This window comes from Mastigoproctus giganteus, chromosome 3 (genome assembly GCF_048544385.1).
Source record: "Mastigoproctus giganteus isolate SK-2022 chromosome 3, ASM4854438v1, whole genome shotgun sequence".
Lineage (NCBI taxonomy): Eukaryota > Metazoa > Arthropoda > Arachnida > Uropygi > Thelyphonidae > Mastigoproctus > Mastigoproctus giganteus.
This window is the reverse complement of record NC_143577.1, coordinates 31,239,688-31,265,046: the sequence shown is the minus strand read 5'-3', so window position 1 is coordinate 31,265,046 and position 25,359 is coordinate 31,239,688. Positions and strand designations below refer to the sequence as shown.

The 25,359-nt window shown below is 36.3% G+C and overlaps 1 protein-coding gene across 1 annotated transcript in view; it reads left to right on the top strand.

The window, feature by feature from the left end:
• Window positions 1-25,359, top strand: part of LOC150087846 (cubilin-like) — a 152,143-nt gene that overhangs the window by 56,202 nt on the left and 70,582 nt on the right. The window contains exons 5-9 of the mRNA XM_090369233.1: window positions 2,247-2,363; window positions 8,791-9,000; window positions 19,085-19,201; window positions 21,025-21,282; window positions 24,030-24,125. Coding sequence (XP_090225359.1) covers window positions 2,247-2,363; window positions 8,791-9,000; window positions 19,085-19,201; window positions 21,025-21,282; window positions 24,030-24,125 — 798 coding nt within the window. The remainder of the gene's footprint in view (window positions 1-2,246; window positions 2,364-8,790; window positions 9,001-19,084; window positions 19,202-21,024; window positions 21,283-24,029; window positions 24,126-25,359) is intronic.

The window sequence follows — 25,359 nt, the reverse complement described above, 5'->3', positions numbered from 1 at the left end:
GAACCACACACTTGTTCAATCATGCCTACCACTGATCAGAACATGTTTGGAAGCCTTGTTTTGTGAATGCTTTTAGGTGACCAGTTGTCTTTCAATAATTTCTTGAATCAAATGAAATAATTTTTCTTTCATGAACTGTTTTAATTTTAAGAATAGCTTCTTAAAATTAAAAAAGAAAATTAAAATTAGAAGGAATTAAATTATTCCTTCTATTAAATAGACGACACTTCTAACATTACTATATAAACAATTAAGAATTACTGTTCTTGTATATTTAACTACCCTAACACAATCCTTGAAGTTTTTTAGGCTCTCTTCCTTTGCATTAGCTACCCGCTCACTTGAAACATTTCTGCCCCCAGAACATCTAGATAATATGTCCAGTTGGGGGAAACAGATAAGAACTCTTGAGGTATGTGCAAGAGTTACTTTGACCAATATTATCAGATAAACATGTGTCAGCATTACCCACATCCCCCCTAACTAGCAGTTTCCCTGAACCTTTAAGGTATCCTCAATAATACTGGCAAAAACTTTTGCACCACCTTTGTTTAAGTGTATCCCATCTCTACAAAACAAATTCCTTCTACCTACAAGTGTGGGCCAAGCTGATAGAAATTTCCCCCAAAAGCCTTGCAGAGTCCTTCAAGTCTGAGTTAATCCACAAGGCTTTTAACATATAATCCCTCCTATCATGTCTGGGCAGAATCGCAGACACATAGACATTGTGGCCTAGCTTGCGGCATTTCCTCAGCATGGTCCTGTATTTTTCCAACAGATCGTCAGATCGTGTACGTTTAATGTCATTAGTTCCCACATGAATAATAATATTCTCTTTACTCTCCTTAAAATCTGACAATCTGTTGGTGACATCATTAATAGTTGCTCCCGGCAGACATACCCTGGTTCTACTCCACCTATCCTTATTACAAAAATATTCCCCGTTTCTCTGACAAGGGAGTCTCCTAATAAAACAAAGTCCTTTTGAACCAGAGTAGTTTGCACTTGGTTTTTCTGTTTTGAGGCCTGAATCGGGTGTGCATCACTTGGTAGATTGCTGGAGTCTTGAGTCCCTGACGAAGCTCCCAGATGCATTATTTTCGAGGGCAAGCACCCGTTTTTTCAGTGACTCAAATTGTTCCATCAGTGCACCAAATTGTAATTTAAGATCGGTGCACTCCTTACATCGATCACAAAGAAAAGAATCCCCAGGTGAGCTATGATTAGTCACCAGGTCGACCTTGGAAAACATTCCACAGGTTCCGCAACGGATTAAATCATGACTCACACGTAAATCGCCATTGGCTATTTCCATCTGAGTCACGATACCTACCCTGTGACGTGTTTAAGGCAGATCTCGTAATTACCATTATAAAATTAGCTAAATATCAATGAAAATTAACTTTAAAAAACGATATCTATAATATTATAGAAATCAAACTATTACCGGAAAACCTATAACAAAATAATCCAACAGTATACTAAATAAATCAAATATTTAAAAGCAATAATCAACAGTAATCCAATAAACTGAAGAGCCCTGATGAAGCATGTCCACTCACCTTGAATGCCAACACTCGAATAGTCATAAAAATAGTTGAATAGTCACTCGAAATGTCATATCATATAAGACCTATCACTTGCTATGATTTTTGTTAAAAATGGTATGAGGATTTTATGCTGTCTTTAACCTTGAGTGAGAATGTTTGGAACAAACTGTGTTCACTCACCTCATGCCCAAATCTTTAGAGCTTTCTGAACTGAACCACATGAAAGAGACATCTCCTCAGCAATTTTGCAAGCGGACTTGATTGATGCTTTGATCACTTCAGGATACTGATGGGTAGCCACTTTTTGTTCATCTTTAAGCAAAAACGTTCTTCATAAAACCTTTGAAACTGATAAACTTTTTTTTTTTTTTTTTTTCCATTATAGTGGTGTCTCCCCAAGTTACAGTGAAATGTGATGATGATCCCACATTGTTGAAATTTTGTCAATTTCTGTACATGCAGCAACAAACAAGAAAAACAAGTGCTCATTCAAAGTAGTTTTCTGCTAGACTAATGCATGCTCAAAACATGGCATTATAATATCCAATTACAATGTTTTAGCTACTGCTGTGCGGTGAAGAATTATAAGATCATATGTATTTGATAACTCTGGTTTTGTTTTAATTATTGAAAAAAAATTTAAATTTTAGATTTTTTTATTATATGCATTTATTTCTGATTCTTCTTGGTTTTTAGATCCTTTCACACTCTGGACTGGCACTACTGACAACAGTTCTATCATATTAGATCTTCATTTGCAGAACAGCAGTTTGAAGGAGACAAGAAAATTTAAAGCTTACTTCAAAGTAGATGGTATGTATATGTCATGTACTTGGTTTTGGAAGTAACAATGTTTGAATAAACTAAAATATTTATTACAAGTGTGATAATTTTCCTCAAGCTGTTTCCACAAATGAAATGTTAAATAGGTTAACTCTCACAAAAAGTTAATATGAAGATACTGATATTGGTGACATTAATGGTATAATTTAAGCTTGGATGCACTTATCACTCTGAATCCCTAAATTTATGCCTGTGGTGATGATAATTTAAGTTTTGTCAATTATTCTCATTTTCATTTGATTTACAATTGTTGTTATGGCACTGGTAATGGAAAACAGTGATTTTGCAGTTGTACACTTAATGAATAAATGAAGCAGGTTCCATATTCAACAACTGCTACAGCCTTGCCCTAAACAATGATAATATTTTGACTCCAACATTGGAATTCTTTATTGAGTCTTGAAAGATTGTGTATGTAAAAGTGTCTGCTGTGTCTTTACAAAGCCAGTGGGTATCCAAGTTTCCTTGGTTAGACTAGCATTGTGTGAGGACCATATAAACGTTTTACTAGTTTGTGTAACTAAATGGTCCTCACACAATGTCAGTTTAATAATAACTAGCATTTCAAGTATAATTTCACCTATATCTTGCTGCCTTTTCATACTTTATATTTTCATCATCATCATCATCATCATCATCAGCAATTTTCAATTCACTGCAGGATGAAGTCCTCTCCAGCAACTTTCCAGTTCCTTCTGTTTTGTGCAATGGCCATCCATTGCACAAAACAGAAGGAATTGGCTACCCACAAACTCATGAATTTCATCTATCCATCTCTGCCATTGTCTTCCAGGTTTTCTTCTAGCTCCTCTTGGGTACCATTCTGTTATTTTAAGTCTTAGTTCATCTGTCATGTCTTCGAGCTATGTGTCGTGCCCAAGACCATTTTAGTTCTTTAGTTTTGATAAGAATGTCCTTTACTTGAGTTTGCTGCCTAATCCATGTGTTTCTCTTCTTATCTAACAGTCTGATCCCCAATATAATTCGTTCCATTCTTCGCTGTGTAGTTCTCAGCTTCTCTTCCATTCTTTTGGTGAGTGCCCAAGTTTCACTTCCATAAGTCATGGTGGGGAGTATACATTGGTTTATTATTTTACGTTTCAGACAAACTGGGATATTGCTCCTCAGTATGTGACTATATTTCTTGAATGCTATCCATCCAAAATTTATTCTTCTCTTGACTTCCAGCCATTTATCATTATTACAGCTAATAACTTGTCCCAGATAAGTATATGACTCCATCTTTTCAATTACTGCTCCTTCAATCATTATGTCCCTTTCTGTGGCATACTTGTTCAACATTACTTTTGTTTTAGCCATATTCGTTTGTTTGTTATTTGGTTTTTAGGAGCATTAGCAACTAAGGCCATATTGCTCCGGGGATATACGGTGGTCATTCCCAGACCTTTCCGCATTCTCCGTATTTGGTGGTCATGGGCTCGAAACCCGGTCTAATCAAGAAGTGTGTGTTATGCACTGTTGCTCCTGCCCACCTGGCTACAGAGGCGCCTTTAGCCATATTCATCTTTAGTCCAAAGCCATATTAGCCATATTCATCTTTAGTCCAAAATCCTTACTCACTGTGCATAACTGATTAAAATTTTCCTCTAATTCTTTGGGATTGTGGCTTATGACTACAGTGTCATCTAAATCGTAAATGGTTTAGGTACTCTCCATTCACATTGACTCTTTTCTGCGACCAGTCTAATCTTCTGAAAGCTTCCTCAAGGGCAGCATTAAACAACTTTGGATATATTGTGTCACCTTGTCGAACTCCTTTCTCAATTTTAAGTTTGCTACTGTCTTTGTCTAGTCTAATAAAGGAGGTAGCGTTCTCATATATTTTCTTCAAAATCATAATATATGGGGTATCTATGCCTTGTCTTTCCAGTGCTCAAAACATTGCCTTATGCTGTGTGGAGTCAAATGCCTTTTCATAATCCACAAATGCTGGGCATAATGGTGTTTTATATTCATTTGCTTTCTCCATTAACTGTGATATCCTGTCCTAAAGCCAGCTTGCTCTTTCGGTTGATTCTCATCAAGTATTCTTTCCATCTGTTAGTAATGACCCTTGTGAACAACTTGTAGATGTGGGATAACAAGCTAATTGGTCTGTAATTTTCAATTTCTGATTTATCTCCTTTCTTATGCAGCAAAATATGATTGCATTATTCCACTCCTTAGGCATCACACCTTTTCTAATGCATTCTGTGAAGAGTCATGCCAGTTTGTGTTATGTCTCTTCCTCCCAATTTTAACAACTCTACAGTAACTTCATCTTCCCCTGGGGCTTTCTGATTCTTCATTTTCTTCAACGCATGTTCTACTTCATCAGGAAGAATATCAGGTATGTCTTTCTGATTTTTCATTTTCTTCAACGCATGTTCTACTTCATCAGGAAGAATATCGGGTATGTCTTTCTGATTCTTCATTTTCTTCAACGCATGTTCTACTTCATCAGGAAGAATATCAGAATATCGGGTATGTCATATGTGTTATTAATTTGCGATCCATCTTCCCCACTGCTGGCATCATTCCCTCGCTCCTTGTATAATTCTCTATAGTAGTCTTCTGCTATTTGAATTATGCCTTCTCTGCTATTTATAAGTACACCATCGCTGTTCTTCAGTTTCAGTATCATTTGTTTTTCTGTATTACTGCTCAAGGCAGCTGATTTAAGTCCTTTTTTTCCCCTTAATGCTTGTTCTACTTTTCTTGTGTTAAATCTTATGTCCTCTCTGAGTCTCTTTCTAGTGGCTTTGCATACTCAATTTTCTCCTTGTCAGTGTTTATCTTGCTCTTCATTCGTTGCCTTTGGTTCATCATAACAAGTGTTTCTTGACTAATTTTTTCTTCTTTGGATTTCTTTTTACCTATAGATTTCTTGGGCTTTATCACTTTCAGAAAGTTGTCGTATTCCTGGTCGATATCTTGGTCCTAAGCAGTCTGCAGAAGCTCAAACTTGTTCTTAAGTTTCAGTACATACTGCTTTTTCTCCTCCTCTGTTATCTCAATGACCATATTATTTACTCAAGTCAGTTTTTTCCTTTCTTTTCCTATAACTATATCAAGTGTGCACCTTACCATTCTGTGATCACTTCCAACATTTACCTTATTCAGGACAGTAACATCATTCACAATATATCTTCTGTTAGTGAGGATGAAGTCGATTTCATTAGTTGTTAATCCATTTGGACTCTTCCATATCCATTTTCTGTTCACCCTTTTCTTGAAAAAAGTGTTCATTACTGACAATCCTTGAGATTCTGCAAATTCCACAAGTCTTTCGCCTCTTTCATTTCTTTCACCAATTCCAAAATTTCCTATAGTTCCCCTTTCTATGCTGTTTGTCTTTTTCCAACCTTAGCATTGAAGTCACCCATAATAATAGTGTAGTGGGTTTTCTGCTCATTTAAAAGACTCTTAATTTTGGTGTACATTTCTTCAACCTCTTCATCATCATGGCTCGATGTTGATGCATAAATCATTATAACTTTTAGTTTGTACCTCTTAGAAATCCTAAGTATTAGTCTTGACACTCTTGGTGATGTACTTTTGAATTCCAAAATGTTGTTTTTTAAATCTTTATGGACCAGAAAGACAACTCCACCTTTGCTCCTTTTACTGTTTCCATTGGTGTACAGCAGATTTCCACTTGATAAACTTATAAGTGATTCATTTCTTCTTCTTGTTTCAGCCAAACCGATGATATTCCAATTCACATTTTCTAGTTCCTTTTCCAGCCCTAATATCCTGTCTTCACCGATGAGCGATGTTACATTGTAACAGTCCAAGTTCAGTTTCCGTGCATGGCAGCCTGGTCGTACCCAGAGATTTTTAGCACCCTCTGCTTCCACTCTGATTCTCTTGCTGCCATAAGAGGGGGAGTGAAAGCCGCTGGGGACTGAGGGCCATTTGTTTCGTCGTGCTGTCATGTGCTGGAGGGTTTGGTTTTTTTCCTCTTCACGCTGACTAGGCATCTGTATATTTTACGTGACCTTTTCTACTCCAATAATAGAGGTATCCAAAATTTCCTGCATTTAAATCTTTTCCTCTTCTTCAAGGTGTCTTAAGCTCTTTCATTTAGCAAATCATCAAACTATTTACAGCATACTTCTAAAATGACCTCCTCTTTTGTTTTAACTTTATCCATGTCATTTTTGAATACCGTTATGGTTTTATTTTCATACTGAATTTACCTTTTTTTAAAATTAAACGTTAAAACAATTGTCTACCTTTCTGATATTTGATTCCCATATCTTTCCCAAGATTTTTCTTTAGCCTCTTTCACACATATCATGACACTCTTGTTTATGTTCCAATAAGGATTTCTTAGATGTAGTTATTCAGAACAGAGATATTTAATTTATCTGTCCTGAATTTCCTGTCTTTACCTTCTATTATTCAGCTTCCTTTAAAGGTCTCTTTAATTTTTGCCATTTTTGTATTGACATCAGGAATGGCATTTAACTTTTGAGCAAGAAGATTGCTATATTCAGTAACTTGATGGAATGTCTAAGACTTTTTTTAATTTTTGTCTTTTTAACCTTTTTTTAATGCATCTTATTTTTGGAACTATTTATCATTTGTAATTTGCTAAAAAAAAAAAATACAAGGTGATGATGACTTCCAATCTGAAATTTGCTATGTAACCTTGTACCTTCAACTAGTTGTTTAAGGTCCAGTTGTTTAATGATATAGTCAGTTATGCTTTTTCTGTTGTGTTCCTCCATGTAAACTTGTTGCTATATTTATGCTGAAATGCACTTAATGATTAATGAATAAATGAAGTACTCCATGTATAGTATTAAAAAAAGATGTAATGTGTTTGTATTTAAGAGTGCGTGGCTTGTATAAAATTGTAGTAGCCTTTTACATTATTATTAGTTTTACCTTCCTCTCCAGATTTTCCTGAAATATCGCTGTAGGTATAAAGTTATTTTCTACTCTGCTTTTTAAAGTTCTAAGCAGTACTATTCTTTGTTATTAGTTTTTACTGTTTTCTAAGACGTTAAAGAACTCTTCTATTTCATTATCCCTCAACTAAGCTGCATGCATAGACAAATTTCATCATCCAGCTTTCCATCTTAAATTTTACCCATGCAACTATAGTGGATAATGTTTCTCAGCTAATTTTATTTTCTTCCGAGCTAGTTCTAAAACCTTGATTGTTGCTACACCTTCCTTAACTGTAACTTACTTCCAGAGTAAATAATTTTTTTTTTTTTTTAGCTGTGACTCACTTGTATTCATTCTTTTGGTTTATGTGATACTCTCTATTCTAGTATTAAATGCCTACCTCTGCTAATTGCACTTTGTTTTCATTTAAGGATCTAACATTGGACCACATCAAATAGGTACCATCAGCATTACTGATGAAACCTATCTTGATTGAGTTATATATGGTTAAATATCAACATTTGAAAGAGACTTCAATTATTTTATCAGAAAGAATTTTTAAAAAATTCAGATTTTCTCTTATGATGTAACAATCATGCATTCTAACCACTTCAATCTTTGCAAATATATTAAAAGTTATCTTTAATTTAATATTATGTACATCATGTGTATGTAGGGTATGCTGTTCTAGCCAACTAAAATTCAGATTTTTGCCAAGACTATGTATAGTATTATTAAAGCCAAAAAATAATTAATTGGTATTTGAAGGATTTGTGAAAATTAATGCCATAAATCATAAATCATGACCTTTAGTTACAATTTCTTTATGTTTATGTTTCCCTGGCAGGATAGGTTTGTCATTTGACATTTACCTGTTTCAAAAGATACAGATATGAATCCTGTTGATATTGCAAGAAACTTATTTGGCAACTCTTCAGTCAAGGCTGAATTAATTAGTTGGTTTCAGGCTGAAGTGCATTGTTCTTTCAGTGTTTTTTTTTTTTTTTTTTTTTTTTTTTTTTTATTCAGCAAACAGACAAGCCAGCCTTAGAATATGTGTAGTTCACAAGTACAACATACTGATATCTCATAGTCAAAGTTGCCTTGGCATTAATTCAGGACAATTGTTCTGTTTACATTACTTAAATTGGGAATGAAATAAAAACCGGATAGGTGCTATATAAATCTCTAGTTGTAGAATAAAGGAGTCATCACTTACTGGATTTTTGATTTTGAAAAGTATTTTGTCCTTTTCGTAAGATGTTGTTCATAAGATGTGATCCAGTAATATAAGTATTTAAAACTGTATACAAGATCTTTATAATCCTCACAAAAAAAAAAAAAAATAAAATAAAATAGGCTGAAGAGAAAATTAAATTGAGGTCAGGGCATTAAATGCAATTTTTTAAATTTTGAGTAAACATTCTAATAGAATAACATGTTTTTTTGATGATGTTAACTTAGATATTTAATTATTTTAATCTCTTTTATATAGCATGTTCATATACAGCAGACTTTACCACTGGAACAATCTCACTACCTGTGCATCCTGATAATTTGCACAAAACTGACATTAATTGTACATTTGAATTCCTTCCTCATGAAAGAACAATACCTACTGTTGTGTTTGAAACCTTTAATCTTCCAGAAAACAAAAGTAGATTGATTGTTATTGGAAGTGATAGACAGGATCAGACTTACTCAGGTAATACGATCTTTAGAATCTTTATATTACTAATATTATGGCTATAACTAATACTTAATTCTGTTATAAGTCAGCTTTAATTACTGAATATTGGTGGAAGCAAAATGAGTAGATATTCATATCATTATAAGTTTGAATGGAACTCAGATGGCAAATTGATATATATTTATTAAATAACTTCATTCTGATTTTTTGTTAATTTTAATAAAACAGCATATTCAAGAGAACTGTACAAGCAGATCATAGAATAGAATTTTGCCAGGTTGGTCAGTTATTAGATTTCAAACAATATTTTAAACAAACTTTTTTGTTATTTTTCAGTATAGCATTTTTCATAAATTGTTCACATAATTTATTTTATTTTTTTGTAATATTGAAAATAGAGTTAAAAAAAGACATTCTGATATTCAGTGCTGTTTAATCTGTCAATTCTCTTCTCAGTGATAGCCCTTTTCATGTATATATATATATATATATATATATATATATGAGTGTCTGCAATTCTGTCCAGCACGATATGCTGAAAGCCTTGTGGACTAACTCAAGACAGTTGAATTGTTGAGCTAGAGCTTGAAGTATTGTAAGTTTTTCATTAAATTATTTAGCAATTAAGCTATTGCCAAAAAATTTAATAAACTCACTCAAGACTTGAGGAATTCTGCAAGGCTTTTGGGGAGAAATTTTTATCAGTGTGGCTTGCACTTATAGTTAGAAGGAATCAGTTTTGTGCAGATGGCAATATATTTAGAGGCATACAGTAGAGGCATACGATGCAAGAAAGCAAGCTTATGCAGCATCGGCCAAAAAAAAAAAAAAAAAAAAAACCGCTGCTCCCATTTCACCTCTCCACTCATTCCAAATACCTGTCTGGCTCAGCCTTAAATTTATTTAGGCTATCAACTTCCACAACAAAAGATGGAAGTCTGTTCTAGCAATCAACTACCCGCTGGCTAAAGGCAAACTTCCGCACATCTATCCTACGACTGTCTTTCCTCGATTTGAATTTATGCCCTCTCAGGTGATTATTCTGAGAAAGAGAAGAATCCCATCATCATTGAGCATGCTCAAACCATTCAAGGCTTTATACACTTCAATCAGATCACCTTGCAGGTGCCTAGTCTCCAGACACTGTAATCTGCAAAACTTAAGCCTTTCTTCGTAAGAGCAACCCTTCATTCCATTCACTAATCTTGTTGCCTTCTCTGTACTCATTCCAACAGCTCTACATCCTTCTAAAATGAGGCCTCCAGACCTGTATACAGTACTCAAGGTGTGGCCTGACCATTGCCTTACGCAAGAGGATAATCATCTCCTTATCTCTGCTAGAAAAATTCCTGTATATCATTGACAACACACACCATGAGCTACTCTTGCAGACCGTGTGCACTGCTCAGAAAACTTCATATCTGCCTGCACAATTATCCACAGGTCCTTTTTGTTCTCTACCACTGTCAGTGTAGTACCACAGAGTTGATATGTTACTTTGGCATTACCGCTTCCCATATGTAGTACTTTACATTTGTCAATGTTAAACTTCATTTGCACCTTTCAGCCCATCTGCTCAACTTTTCTAGATCCTGTTGCAGCAGCATACTGTCATTAGTGTCATTAACAACCATGCTGAACCCTGAGGGACTCCACTAATAACATTAGTCCACGATGAGCAGTGTCCATCGATTACCACTCTATCTTCTCCCACTCAACCATCCCTTTATCCATAGCAGCAATTTGCTTCTAATGCTGCACTGCTGCAATTCGTTTAGCAGTCTTCCACGTGCAATACATGATATCAAAGTTATTCCCTGCATCCAGTTCCTTTGTGACCACATGATAGTATCAAATCAAATTGATCAGACAAGACTTCCCCTTAACAAAACCATGCTGTGTTCCGAGCTATAACTGAAGTCTTGTCTAGATGATCCTGCAGTGGTTCTTTAACCAGTGCCTCCATTAATTTCCCTGGAACAGAAGTTAAACTAACAGGTCTATAATTACTTGTGTTGCCCTTTGATCCTCCTTTGTGAATTGGAGTTACATTTACACATTTCCAGTCCATGGGTACCTCCCCTGAGTCCAAGGAAGCTCTCATAATTAGGCTAAGGGTTTGCTTACTTCCTTTGCTGCCTCCTTTAATATAACTGGATAAATCCCATCCACCCCGGGTGCCTTTTTTATGTTTATCGTCAACAATTTCTCCTCAAATTTGCTCTCAGTTATTACAAAATCATCTCGCTCACTGCCAGAGTTTAATTCTCCTCAGGCATTCCCCTCCCTGGATAACTCTTTATGTGTGAATGTAAATGCAAAATACTCACTTAGTTTGTTAGCCACTCGAGCAGGATCATCAACAGTTGAACCATCAATATCCAGTGGACCAATCTGATTCATCCCTTTCCTTCTAGAGTTTACATAGGTAAAGAACTCTTTTCTGTTTTTCATTGCATCCTTTGCCAAGGATTTCTCATAATCTGCCTTTGCCTGCATAATCTCCTTTTTGACTTGGTTACAGACCAGCTTATCTATCATAGGCTTCCATGTCACCCATTAATTTATATGAATCCCATGCATTTTTCTTCTCTGCCACATGTCTCATTACTTCATCTGACATCCATTTAAGCCGAAACCTTGAACAATATTTCTTAGTTGGTATATAAAGCCTAGTAGCTTCCAAGATTAATTCTTTGAATGCCTCCCATTTTGAATTTGCTGTTGGTAACATCATCAGTTGTTTCCCACCATATAGAATTTTTAAATACTGTCTCAGACCTCCATAGTCGCCTTTACGAAAGCAAAAACCCTTCCTTTTATCATTGATGGTAGTTACCTCTTTGAGTAAATCACACTTCAGCACACTGTGATCACTGCCACCTAGTGGTTCTGCAGATTATTAATGCATGAAGAATCACTACTGATAATCAGATCAAGAGTATTACTCCCACCCTAACACAACCCCTGAACATGCTGATGTAGAAAACAGTCATCCAATAAATCCACAAAAACCTTGCTAGTGGTGTGAATGACCAACCCGCCAATTCCAGTCAATATCTGTGATATTAAAATTCCCCGTTATAAGACACTCTGATTTACTGGCCCACTCTATTGCCCTGTACAGTTTTTATTATACTCATCAGAGTCATTATGCCTATAACACGCTCCTACTCTCAATTTTGATTCCCCAATGCCTATGTCACACCAAACCGACTCGACACCGCACTGTCCAGCGATGCTGACTGGCTGCACTTCCTTGGATTTTGTGTTTTTTAACTAATATCATAAACCCTCCTCCCTTCCTATCCTATCTATCCTTCCTGTACACATTGTATTCCCCAAATTCCAGTTTTGCATTCCTTATATCTGTGTGACACCACATCTCTTCTAACCCAACAATATCTGCCTTTGATGTTTTGACCAACACCTCAAATTCATCAAATTTATTTACCAAACTTCCAGCATTGGTGTATACGCAAGTATACATGCACCTGTTCCTATTCTTATCTACCCTAACACAACCCATTTGTTTACTTGTACTGCAATGACTTTCAGCAGTCTCTGGAATACCCTGCGTCTTGTTTTCCAGGCTGCTGCTCATTCCAATAGAAGCAGTGCAAGAATCACTTTCACCTCTGCCAGCGGCTAATCTATTAGTCCGTGTATCCCCCCAAGTTAGCAGTTTTTCAACCCACCTAACACTGCCTCGATAGCATCATCAAATATTCTTGCACCTTTTCTATTTAAGTGTATCCCATCCCTGTAGAAGCAGTCTCTCCTGTTAACAAGCACAGACCAAGGTGAGCAAAATTCTACCCCTTGAGCCTTGCACAATCTCTCCAGGGTTGAATTGATAGACAAGGCTCTCATCATATACTCCCTCCTATCGTGTCTGGGCAGAATTGCAGACACTTTAAAATTTAACCCTAATTCATGGCTTTTTTTTTTTCAACAGTGACCTGTACTTGTTAAGTAATTCCGCAGTCTATCTGCTCTACAATGTCATCAACCTTTGCCCCTGGCAGGCATACACTGGTCCTATTCCACCTATCCTTTATGCACAGTATGCTCCCTGTTTCCCTGACAATAGAGTCACCAACAACTACTGGTTCATTTGAACAAAGGTGGTGCAAGGATTTTTGCCAATATCATTGAGTATACCTTAAAGGTTCAGGGAAAACTGCTAGTTGAGAGAGAGAAGAGTAATATAGACAAGTGTTTATCTGATGATATTGATCAAAGTAATGCTTGCACACATCTCAAGAATTGATTGTCACCACAACAGCCAATGTTTCAAGGTGTTCTTGAAGGCAGCAACACTTCAGATGAGTGGGTAGTCAGATCTAGGGAAACAGTCCTAAATAATTTCAAGCAGTATGTCTACAGTAATGTTATTGAGTGTAGTCAATAAAATGGGTAGGTTTGAACTTCTGGTTAGGACAACTAGTGCTGCTAGCAGAGCTAACATTGTAGAGCTATCAGAAATGAGGTGCCATCCGAAATTGGGGAAGACAAGTTCCATCACGGTATGCATAATGTATTTAGGAAAGATAGAAGGGGGCGGTCGGGTCATGTGTCTTATCAAAATCAGCCTTAATGTGAACAATGCTTTTGATGAGTCAGAAGTTACACATGCCTGCAAAGAATCAGTGTGGTGTGAGTTAGTTGGAAGCAATGGTCTGTAATCTATAGACCCTGAGTAATCTACAGACCAGAGGACTGTAAAGAGTATGATGAAAGTTTACATGAAACTGGAATGGGCAAGCAAGTGTGAATGTCTTATTACGAGTGACTTCAATCTGACCCTAATTGAATGGAGTAAGTAGGAGAGAAATCCATCATGAGGAACAAAATTTTTAAATAAACTAGATTATTATTAATTATTATTTATACCAGCATGTTAGAGAAAATATAGAGGTAAGAATATTCTAGATCTCATCATTACTCACAAATTAGATGACATCATAGGGCTTACAGTACAGGAACTATTGGCAGGAAAGGGTTCTATGACAGTTTAAGGCAAATACTGTGTCCAAGTATGGAGAACTCATCTAAAAAAAAGACATTGAGCTTCTTGAAGGTATCTAAAGACGAGCAACTTGCAACCGTATGAGGAAAGACTTTGATTACATGGGTACAGAGCTTGGCAACCAGACACTTTAGAAGGGACCTGATTGAGGTTAAGGCTCTGTGAGGGGTTAGTAAATGAAGGCAGAATTTTCACTGTTATAAAGAATTCCATAATTAGGGGCCATAAATTCAAATTACAGGGGAAGAGGTTTAGGCTAGATTGTAGAAAGTTTTCTTTTAGTAGAGTTATTAATTACTGGAACACATCATCTCCACAGGTAATTGAGGCTGATATTTTGAAGAAATTGAGAGGTCAACTGGATATTTGCCTTGGTGAGAAGGGAAGTGCTTATATATTTTTTTTACCTGTGCAGCAAAAAAGCCTATGGCTTCCTTTGATTATTATGGCTAATACTATAATTCTTTAATGAACCAGCTGTAATTGGTTGCTACATACATTAGTATTAGTAATGGCCGCATGGTGCAAGAAAGCCCATGGCTTATGCTGCACCAGCCAAAAAAAAAAAAAAAAAAAAACCGCCCCGAATAACACAATGACAAAAAAAAAAAAAATAAATAATAATTAATAAAAGAAAGGAAAATTAAACCTATCATTCTATGCGTTTCCCTCACCCAAAGGTACTATCCAGATGATCTTTGAATTTCCCCAAACTGTCAGCCTCTACCACCCATGTAGGCAACTTATTGCAGTAATTTATAACTTGCTGGCTAAAATAAAACTTCTTGCTGTCCAATCTAAACATTTCCCCCCTTAACTTGAATTTATGTATCCTAATTCTAGCATCATTTATAATCTTGAAAATTTCATCCTAATTCATTTTACTGATGCCTCTCAGAGCCTTAAACACCTCAATCAAATCTCCTGTAAGGTGTCTAGTTTCCAAACTCTGCAACGCACATGTTCAAAGTCTTTCTTCATAAGGACGCCCTTTTGCCGATCTCACCAGGTGAGTTACCCTTCTTTGCACCCATTCAAGAAACTCTGTCTTTCTTTAGGTGGGGTGGGGTCTTCATATTTGAACACAGTATTCCAAGTGTGGTCTAACAAAAGCCCTATATAATGGGATTATCACGTCCCTATCTCTACTTGCTAAAGTTCGATAGATCATCGATAGGACACCATGGGCCTTCCTTGCAACCTGTTTACAATGCTCAGAGAATTTCGTGTCTGACCGTATCGTAACACCCAAGTCCCTTTCCTCCAGTACTGGGTTTAGTTGAACTGCACCAAGTGAATAAGTTATTTTGGGATTACTGTTTCCCAGGTGTAATACTTTACACTTTGTTGGATTAAAGCATAGCTGCCATTTTTCTGACCATTCCTGAAGTCTATCTAGGTCTCTCTGAAGAAGCTCAGCTTGTCAGTGATCATTAACTACTCTACCAATTTTAACATCATCTGCAAATTTAGACATCACACCCTCTATCCCTTCATCAGTGTCATTTATGAAAATTAAAAACAACAGTGGTCCTAATACTGATCCTTGGGGAACTCCACTTCTTACATCAACCCAATCTGAGGAATAGCCATTTATCACAACGCTCTGCCTCCTGCCCTGAAGCCATCCTGCTATCCATCTAAGGATTTTCCCAGTGATTCCAACCTGTTCCAGCTTATAAAGCAACCGCTCATGTGGGACTGAGTCAAAAGCTTTGCTGAAATCTAAATAAACAATGTCGAAATTATTCCCTAAATCCAGCTCATGAGTGACCCTTCCAAAATAGCAAACCAGATTTGTTAAACATGATTTTCCCTTTACAAAACCATGCTGATTATCCTTGAGAATTTCAATTCTATCCAAATGATCCTGAATTCCACCCTTGATCATTGCCTCCGTGATTTTCCCTATAACTGAAGTCAGACTGACAGGTTGATAATTTCCCACTTCACTCTTAGAGTCACCCTTATGTATGAGAGATACATTGGCACTTTTCCAATCCAACGTTATCTCCCCAGAGTCTAGTGATGCTTGCATAATTAGCCTCAATGGTTCCATGCACTCACTACCCCCTTAAGATTATAGGGTATATTCCATCAACTCCAGGAGCCTTACTGTCCTGTAGGCTCGAAAGTTTTTTTCATTAAATAATCTTGCAAAATTTCAATATCATTAATTACATATTTTTCAACCTTGCTCCCACAATTTCCCATTGCCACAAAAGGTTTTTCATTTGTAAATATCGATGCAAAATAACTGTTGAGTTCATCTGCAACGGCAGCTGGTGTATTTACTACTATCCCCTTTCCCTTACTTAAAGGTCTGATCTGGTTTGTCCTGCTCTTCTTTTTCCTGGCGCACTATAACCTTGCTGTTTTTGCGCCACAAAAAATCAAAATCAAATCAAATCAAACCTGCTCTTCTTGGCATTTATGTATGTGAAGAATTCCTTATCCCCCCTCCTCTTTGCTCTGTTTGCTAGTGATTTCTCATAAACTGCCTTTGCCTGTCGAACCTTTTCTGTGGCTCTATTACAGATCTTGTAGCTGTTATAGGCTTCAGTACTTTTTATTGCTCTGTAACCTTTCCATGCCACCCTTTTCAGCTCAAGTAATGTGGCAACTTCACTATTCATCCAACTTGGAACCCTCCTCGCAGAGCATTTTTTTTTAATGGTAAATACACATTCAAGGCATCTGTGATTAATGTTTTAAAAGCATACCACAGTTCATTTGTATTCATTCTCTGTGCGATATCTACCCAGTTAATAGAGGCCATGTAGTACCTTAAGGCATCGTAATTTCCTTTTCTGAAATTAAAACCCATTCCTTAACCTTTTACTACTGCTACCTCTCTCATCATCATCCACTGTAGAACTCCGTGATGACTTCCTGCTACTGGTTCCTCTATTGTCAGCCCTGTTATGTCATCTGATTCATGGGTGATGATGACGTCTAGGATATTCTTTTCTCTACTACTTTCCCTGACATGTTGATACAAATAACAGTCATCTAGTTGATTTAAAAATTTTGTTCCCCATGTAGAGTTTCCTTCCCATTTACTCCAATCAATTAGAGGCAAATTGATATTGCCCATAATAAGAGATTGATGCTTACTTGCCCATTCCATTTGCATGTAGAGGCTTTCGTCATAATCTTCACAATCACCTGGTCTGTAGATTACTTCTACTCGCATTATACCTTTGTTTCCAACTATCTCACACCATACAGATTCTATACTAGCATGTGAAACGTCTGAATCCGGGAAAGCTATTGTCGCACTCAGGCTGCTTCTGATAAGAAGCATTACCCCACCAAATACGGAGGATGCGGAAAGGTCAGGGAATGACCACCACATATCCCCGGAGCAATATGGCCTTAGTTGCTAATGCTCCTAAAAACCAAAATATCAACAACAACAACCTTCTATCTACCCTATCCTTCCTAAATACATTATACAAGCCGTACTGAAACTCATCATCCCCAATTTCCTGCTGGCACATCTCCGTAAGCCCTATTATGTCCGTGTTACTTGTTTTAACCAGCAGTTCGAATTTGCTCATTTTATTGACGACACTTCTAACATTACTATATAAACAATTAAGACTTACTGTTCTTGTATATTTAACAACCCTTGAAGTTTTTTAGGCTCTCTTCTCTGGCATTAGCTACCCGCTCACTTGAAACGTTTCTGCCCCCAGAACATCTAGATAATATGTCCAGTTGGGGTAACAGATAAGAACTCTTGAGGTATGTGCAAGAGTTACTTTGACCAATATTATCAGATAAACGTGTGTCAGTATTACCCACATCCTCCCTAACTAGCAGTTTCCCTGAACGTTTAAGGTATCCTCAATAATACTGGCAAAAACTTTTGCACCACCTTTGTTTAAGTGTATCCCGTCTCTACAAAACAAATTCCTTCTACCTACAAGTGTGGGCCATGTTGCTAGAAATTTCCCCACTAAAGCCTTGTGGAGTCCTTCAAGTCTTGAGTTAATCCACAAGGTTTTTAACATATAATCCCTCCTATCGTGTCTGGGCAGAATTGCAGACACAGTCATTGTGGCCTAGCTCGAGGCATTTCCTCAGCATGGTCCTGTATTTTTCCAACAAATCGTCAGATCGTGTACGTTTAATGTCATTAGTCCCCACATGAATAATAATATTCTCTTTACTCTCCTTAAAATCTGACAATCTGTTGGTGACATCATTAATAGTTGCTCCCGCCAGACATACCCTGGTTCTACTCCACCTATCCTTATTACAAAAAATATTCCCCGTTTCCCTGACAAGGGAGTCTCCTAATAAAACAAAGTCCTTTTAAACCAGAGTAGTTTGCACTTGGTTTTTCTGTTTTGAGGCCCGAATTGGGTGTGCATCATTTGGTAGATTGCTTGGAGTCTTGAGTCCCTGACGAGCTCCCAGATGCATTATTTTCGAGGGCAAGCACCCGTTTTTTCAGTGACTCAAATTGTTCCATCAGTGCACCAAATTGTAATTTAAGATCGGTGCACTCCTTACATCGATCACAAAGAAAAGAATCCCCAGGTGAGCTATGATTAGTCACCAGGTCAACCTTGGAAAACATTCCACAGGTTCCGCAACGGATTAAATCATGACTCACACGTAAATCGCCATCGGCTATTTCCGTCTGAGTCACGATACCCTGTGACGTGTTTAAGGCAGATCTCGTAATTACCATTATAAAATTAGCTAAATATCAATGAAAATTAACTTTAAAAAACGATATCTATAATATTATAGAAATCAAACTATTACCGGAAAACCTATAACAAAATAATCCAACAGTATACTAAATAAATCAAATATTTAAAAGCAGTAATCAACAGTAATGCAATCCACTTAACTGAGGAGCCCTGACGAAGTGCGTCCGCTCACCTCGAATGCCAACCTTGAAAAAATATTACTGATAGTGTTTATACAGTATTGTATTGCAGGTAAATAACTTGTGTTAATGTACAACTTTATTAAAATTTGCAGAAAAAGTATATGATGTGTTACAATTTTTTTTTTTTTTTTTTTTTTTTTTTTATATATGTATAGGTCATGAAACGCCAATGGATATATTTGGATCTGGTGAAAAAAATCTGTCACTAAGGTTTTCCCTCTCATTTACAGCAAATAATAGTGCTACTCTTTTCTACAGTTATGTGCTAAAAGGTAAGTATTTATACTTTATGCTCTTTTAAAGTACTTCATATAGCTGATTTTTTTAAGTTTATCAATTTCATTTGAATCTCAGTATTGAAAAACTCGTAATATACAAACTAAATGTAATTACTTATCCACTGAGATAGTTTTGTATTAGGAACACCTAGCTGGTGCCAGGTTGCACCACCTGTATATATCACCTCTGTGCAAAACTGTCTGGATATATGCATCACACTGTAGACTCCATGAACTGTTGGAGGATGCTCACTACATTGTATCCCACAGTTGCTGAGTATTAGATAGGACTGAATTCTGCTAAATATCCTATTCCTCAGCATCCCACATTTCTGTACTTCCATAGTTGCATCTGGCAGCTATGGAAGGACAGAGAACCAACTCAAACCAGTCCAATGTCATTGTACAGATCTGCAATGGCATTGGACTGGTTTGACAAGGAGCATTGCTTTGTTGAAATATGGCATTCTGTTCCAGGATGACAGTCACCACAAACTGGTATACTTGGTCAGAAATTAACCTCTAAGAATCAAGTAAGTACTGACTGATAGGTACTGGAGAAAAGCACAAGATTTCCCATTCAAATATGCCCCAGACCATTATACTGCCCATACTAACCTATAAAATTCCCCTCATGCAGTGAGGCTGAAGAGTCTCATGGTATGTTGTGCCTGCCCATCTACATGGTACAGTTGCAGACTTGATTCATCAGGCCAGCCAAACTGTTTCAAGACATCAACCATTCACTGGCTCGGCACCTGTGCCCATACATTTGCTTTTGATGGACTGTGAGCAGGGGCATTGAGTAGATTGTTGGCTCTCATAACTCAGCTGTGCTAGTGTGTAATGCATAGACCAAGTTGAAATTGATCATACTACCTCTGTGTTATATTGCCTGGCCAGTTACGCTAATGTGACTCATTTGTTCCACTGGACAGAACATTGATTTCTCTTATCTCTTTGGTTAGCAATATATGGCTGGCCTGCATGGGATCTTTGGCTGGTGGTTCTCCTGTGGTTGGTCCACTCTTGATATGCAGGGCATGGCCATACAGGAACATATGACAAAAGCAGCCATGTCTGCAATACTTACTTCTGATAATCTGGATCCTGTAATTATTCCTTATTGGAACTCCATTAGGCTACATTTCTGTCCATGCATTACATGACACTGGCCTACTGAACATGGTAATTCAGACTCTGCTTATATAGAGATAGTGTACTATGTGCAATGGTAATGACAGATTACTTGCATAAAGTCACAGTTGGAGTCTTGGCAATCATAAAAATTCTTATTGCTTATACACTTGAAATAACTTATGCAAAGTTATTTCAGTGTATAATTCTTGAAAGTGAACTATAATAGATAATTAACTAAATTCAGTTACCATACCTTTAAAGGATAAGCTCTATTTTCAATTTAAAAACTAGGTATACAGAAAAGGTTGAAAGTTTGGGTTTACTATACTATAGCAAACTTGATCTTTGCTCGTAGCAAGTTTCATCTGGATACCATTTCTTGTATAGAATGCGCCATCAGCACAGAGCAGAGAATGGCTGCAGTATAGCAAACCTGAAGCATCCTGGAAAGAATCTTAGTTTCTATGTAGAGGATAAAGCATTTTATCAGTGTAGGGTTAGTGTTTGAATTGTATTGTAAATATAGCTTGGTAATTTCTGTAATCCTAATATAGTTTTACAAGTGAAATGTTACTACTATTATAACAAGAGATACAATGCAGAAAACTAAAAACCATGTTTCATCATTATGTGTTTAAAAAAATATATTTTTCTTTCTCTTTCTCTCTTTCTCCAAGATTGTAGTGGCTATCAGAAACTCAAGAAAGGTTCCAAGCCATTGGTATTAAATCCTCCTAGTTCTCAAGTATTAGGAACTGAAGATTCAAATTATGAATGTCACTGGGTGATTGAAAGTGATCCAGGCACTGTTTTAGGTGTACAATTCTATGATCTCAAGTTATATGCTCAACAACAATTTATAATTAATGATGGCAAAAGTCAGCTCTCCAGTCCATTACTTCAAATTACTAGTCTTACACAGCATAGTGCCATAGGTATTGAATAGTTTAACTGTATCTTAAATAACTTATGTACCTTGAGTTTAATTTTATTTTATAATATGATTTCTTATAAATACTGATTTTATTATTTGCAATCTGTTGAATGCTGAATTATTATTCACACTAATAATTCTGTTATTTAGTTGTACTACAAGCTATAGAATGCCAATCTGTTATCTTATCCATAATTTTTCTTAATGGCAGGATATCTAATTTGATATCTCACCATTAAGAAAAAAGCTTAAACATATTGCTGTAGTGGAATTTTTAGTACAGTCAGTCCTCGTATAGCACGATAGTTGTGTTCCTAGAAACCCTCGTGCAATGCAAAATCGTGCAATATAAACAGGCCCTATGGGAAAAATAGGGTTAGGTGCTGACCACCCAAGATTGAACACACATTTGTAACCAAAACATTACCAAACACAATAAATAATCGTAATAAAATACTTACGTATTTTATTACATAATAAAATATTGCTAATGCTTTTGCTTCTATCGTAAGCAAACTTGTTTTTTTTTTTTTGATTTTCTATCCAAACAGATGACAGCCGTTCCATCTCTTCCAATTCTTTGTGTCTTAATCTAATGGAGTTTAATTACACTTTCTTATTTTCTCTGCATTCTTTGTAATTCTTGGCGTTGCCTCATTTAGGTCTGTAGCACGTGCAATATCACATGGTCTTTCATTTTGCTCAAAGCGTTTCACAATTTCATATTTTTTCTCTATCGACAAAGGCGGACTGACCATAAGCCTTACTGGGGAAATCCCGGTGGGCCGGTGTGATTTTGGCCATAAACCATAGTATGAGGCCACTATATAAGTTTTTCTGGGTAAGAATTTTTGACCCAGTCCGCCTCTGTTTATCGATATTGCTTTTCTTTTTCTCTCTGAATCTGCAGTGTCTTTACCAGGACGCTTCCTTTTCACACCTTTTAAGTATTTTACTCATTTTTAGGGAATAAAGCACAATTACAAAACGAGGAGGCACGCTTGATACACATAAACAAAGCTGCGCGTGTGTAGCAACTGAATAAACAACACGGTAAAGGCAGAGATACACTATTAACACCTCACATTTTACTAAAGCACATTTCTAGGGGTTACTACCATAAAACAATAAAAACAATTTCCAGTTGCGTTCCTGCTAGTGGAATCTGTTATAAACTGGTAGTAAACTCGGTCTAATTGCATTCGCGATTATACCGATAGCTGGAATTGTGTTGCTTTTTACGTTATTATGGTGAAACGTGTTTCCCCTTCACTAATATAAAAAACAAATACATTTTTAGAATCTTCTCTTCATTCCTATCGTGTTGCGTTCGGTTGGGGGTGATTCGGCGTTCGACTGCCATTTCTTGTAAACACAAAGGCAAATCGTGCACAAGCGAATTCGGTTCGTGTTATATAAGATATCGTTCCCCCATTTATAAATCGTGTATGATCGAATTTGTGTAGTGTAAACACGTGTTATACGAGGACTGACTGTATTAGTATTAGCTGTATGGTACAAGGAAGTCCTAGACTTTGCTGTACTAGCCAAAAAATAAAATAAGTAAATTTAATAAAATAAAATAAGCAACTTGTTTCCCTCATGTGAGTGCTTATCCAGCTAATCCTTTTGAATTTCCCCAAGTTGTCATCCTAAACTACCCATGGAGGTAATTTATTCTATAATTAACAACAGCATTTCTTGCCTGCTAAAAGAATTTCCTTCAATCCAATCTAAACCTCTTTCCTCCTAATTTGAACTGATTTTAGTTTTGGAATCAAAGTGAAAATTTCATCCTCCTCATTCATTTTACTATCCCTCTCTAAGGTGCCTAGTTACCTAGTTCTGTAGTCAGCATATTCAGTCTTTCATCATTTGGATACTCTTGCAGATATCACCTGGTTGAGTTCAGTTTTATAATAATCCCAGTTATTTAGTAAAATAATTAATCTAATTACATTTATTTGCCACATTAGATAGCAAAAAATAAACTAGGGTTCACTGAAAATTTGAGTTGGCAGTAAAAATGTAGTAAGCTGTATAAATACTTCTTATATAAATTGTATCCAATTATGGTGTATACAACCCTATAAATATAAATAGAGGACTATTTTAATTTTTCTGATTGTTTAAATTTTAGTATTATTTATATTTACATGCAGATTTTGAAATTTAATTGAAGTGAAGGAGAATTATCTCACATTACCTGTTCACTCCTACAATAGCATCTTAAAAATAAGTAGGAATTTTCCAGTTTCTCTGTATATTATAAATATTGATGAAATTTAAAAATTAATAGCTCATTTAGTTCCTGATTTTTAGTTCAGAATTTGTTGCTTTTATCTATAAAATTTCATAAAGAACAAATGTTTGAGAAATCAGTGGCTTATGATGTAATTTAATGTCAGTACCACGTTGGTAATTGCTGTAGATTTCCTAAACTTTTTTTAAAGAAAAAATTCCAGCTTCTAATTATTATTCCAAATGAGATTAATTGCATCTAACTGACGTATTTATTTTCTTAGAGGGAAGTCTTTAAAATTGTTTAATGAACAATTTAAAAAATGAATTCTTTGTTTTACTGAAGGGATACTGGTGGTTAGGTCCTCTTTGGAGTTTCCATACATAATGCTGAAATTGGGATGAACTCGTGGAATACTAAAGAAAGAAACTAGTTATTAGCACACATAGTAATGATGTTGTTAATTATTAGTACACATAGTAATGATGTTGTTTTATTATTTTCAGAGCAATATATTAGATCATCTCGCAACTACTTGTGGATATCATCCAATCCATCAAGCTATAAACTATATAACTTTAATGCAACTGTTACAGTTTATGGTAAGAATCTTTTAAAGCTCTTCTTTTGATATTTGTTTATAGTTAGATATATTCATTTGGGAGTTTTTAGTGTTTTTGCATCCACTTTGTTCTATTTCATTGTTCTATTTCTAGCTAAAAATAAAGCTGACTTATTTACTTATTACACTTGTTCTAATTCCAGCATTGATGATCTCAGAAAATCATCTTCTGGCATTCTAATCATTCTGCTCAATTGCTCTTTTGACTTTATACAGATGGTTGGATTATTAGAATCTGTCCCAAGGCAACTATGATTTATCACTGTGCTGTCTGTAACTTTCCTCCTGTACTAACAGGAATCAACTAGTCTTCCCTATATAGTAGTAGTAGTGGCATGTGATGCAAGAAAGCAAATGTATGAGCTTATGCAGCATCAGCCAAAAAAAAAAAAAAAATCACACCATTCCCTCCAAATGCCTGTCCAATTCCTCCTTAAATTTATTCAACCTATCAACTTCCACAACGACAGATGGAAGTTTGTTCCAGCAATTAACCATCCGCTGGCTAAAGCCAAATTTCCGCACATCTATTCTACATCTGTCTTTTCTTAATTTGAATTTATGCCCCCTTAGGTTCGTAATCTGAACAAGTGGAAGGATCCCATCAGAATTCAGCGTGCTCAACCCATTCAAGGCCTTATATACTTCAATCAGATCACCGCGCAGGTGCCTAGTCTCCAGCCACTGCAATTTGCAGAACTTAAGCCTCTCTTGGTAAGAGGATCCCTTCATTCCCCTCACCAATCTTGTTGCCCTTCTCTGTACATGCTCAAGTAAATCTACATCCTTCCTAAAATGAGGCCTCCAGACCTGTACGCAGTACTCAAGGCGTGGCCTGACCATTGCCTTATACAGAGGGATAATCACCTCCTTTTCCCTGCTAGCAAAATTCCTATATATCATTGACAAAACCCCATGACCTGCCCTGGCAGCCTGTCTGCATTGCTCAGAGAACTTCATATCTGCCTGCACAATTACTCCCAGGTCTTTTTTATTTTCTACCACCTTAAGTGTAGTACCACACAGTTGGTACGTTTCTCTGGGGTTACTTCTACCCATATGCAGTACTTTACATTTGTCAAGGTTAAACTGCAGTTGCCACTTCTTAGCCCATCTGCCCAAATTATCTAGATCCTGTTGCAGTAGCACACTGCCATTACTGTCATTAACAACCCTGCCAACCTTTGTATCATCTGCAAACTTCGACATTAAGC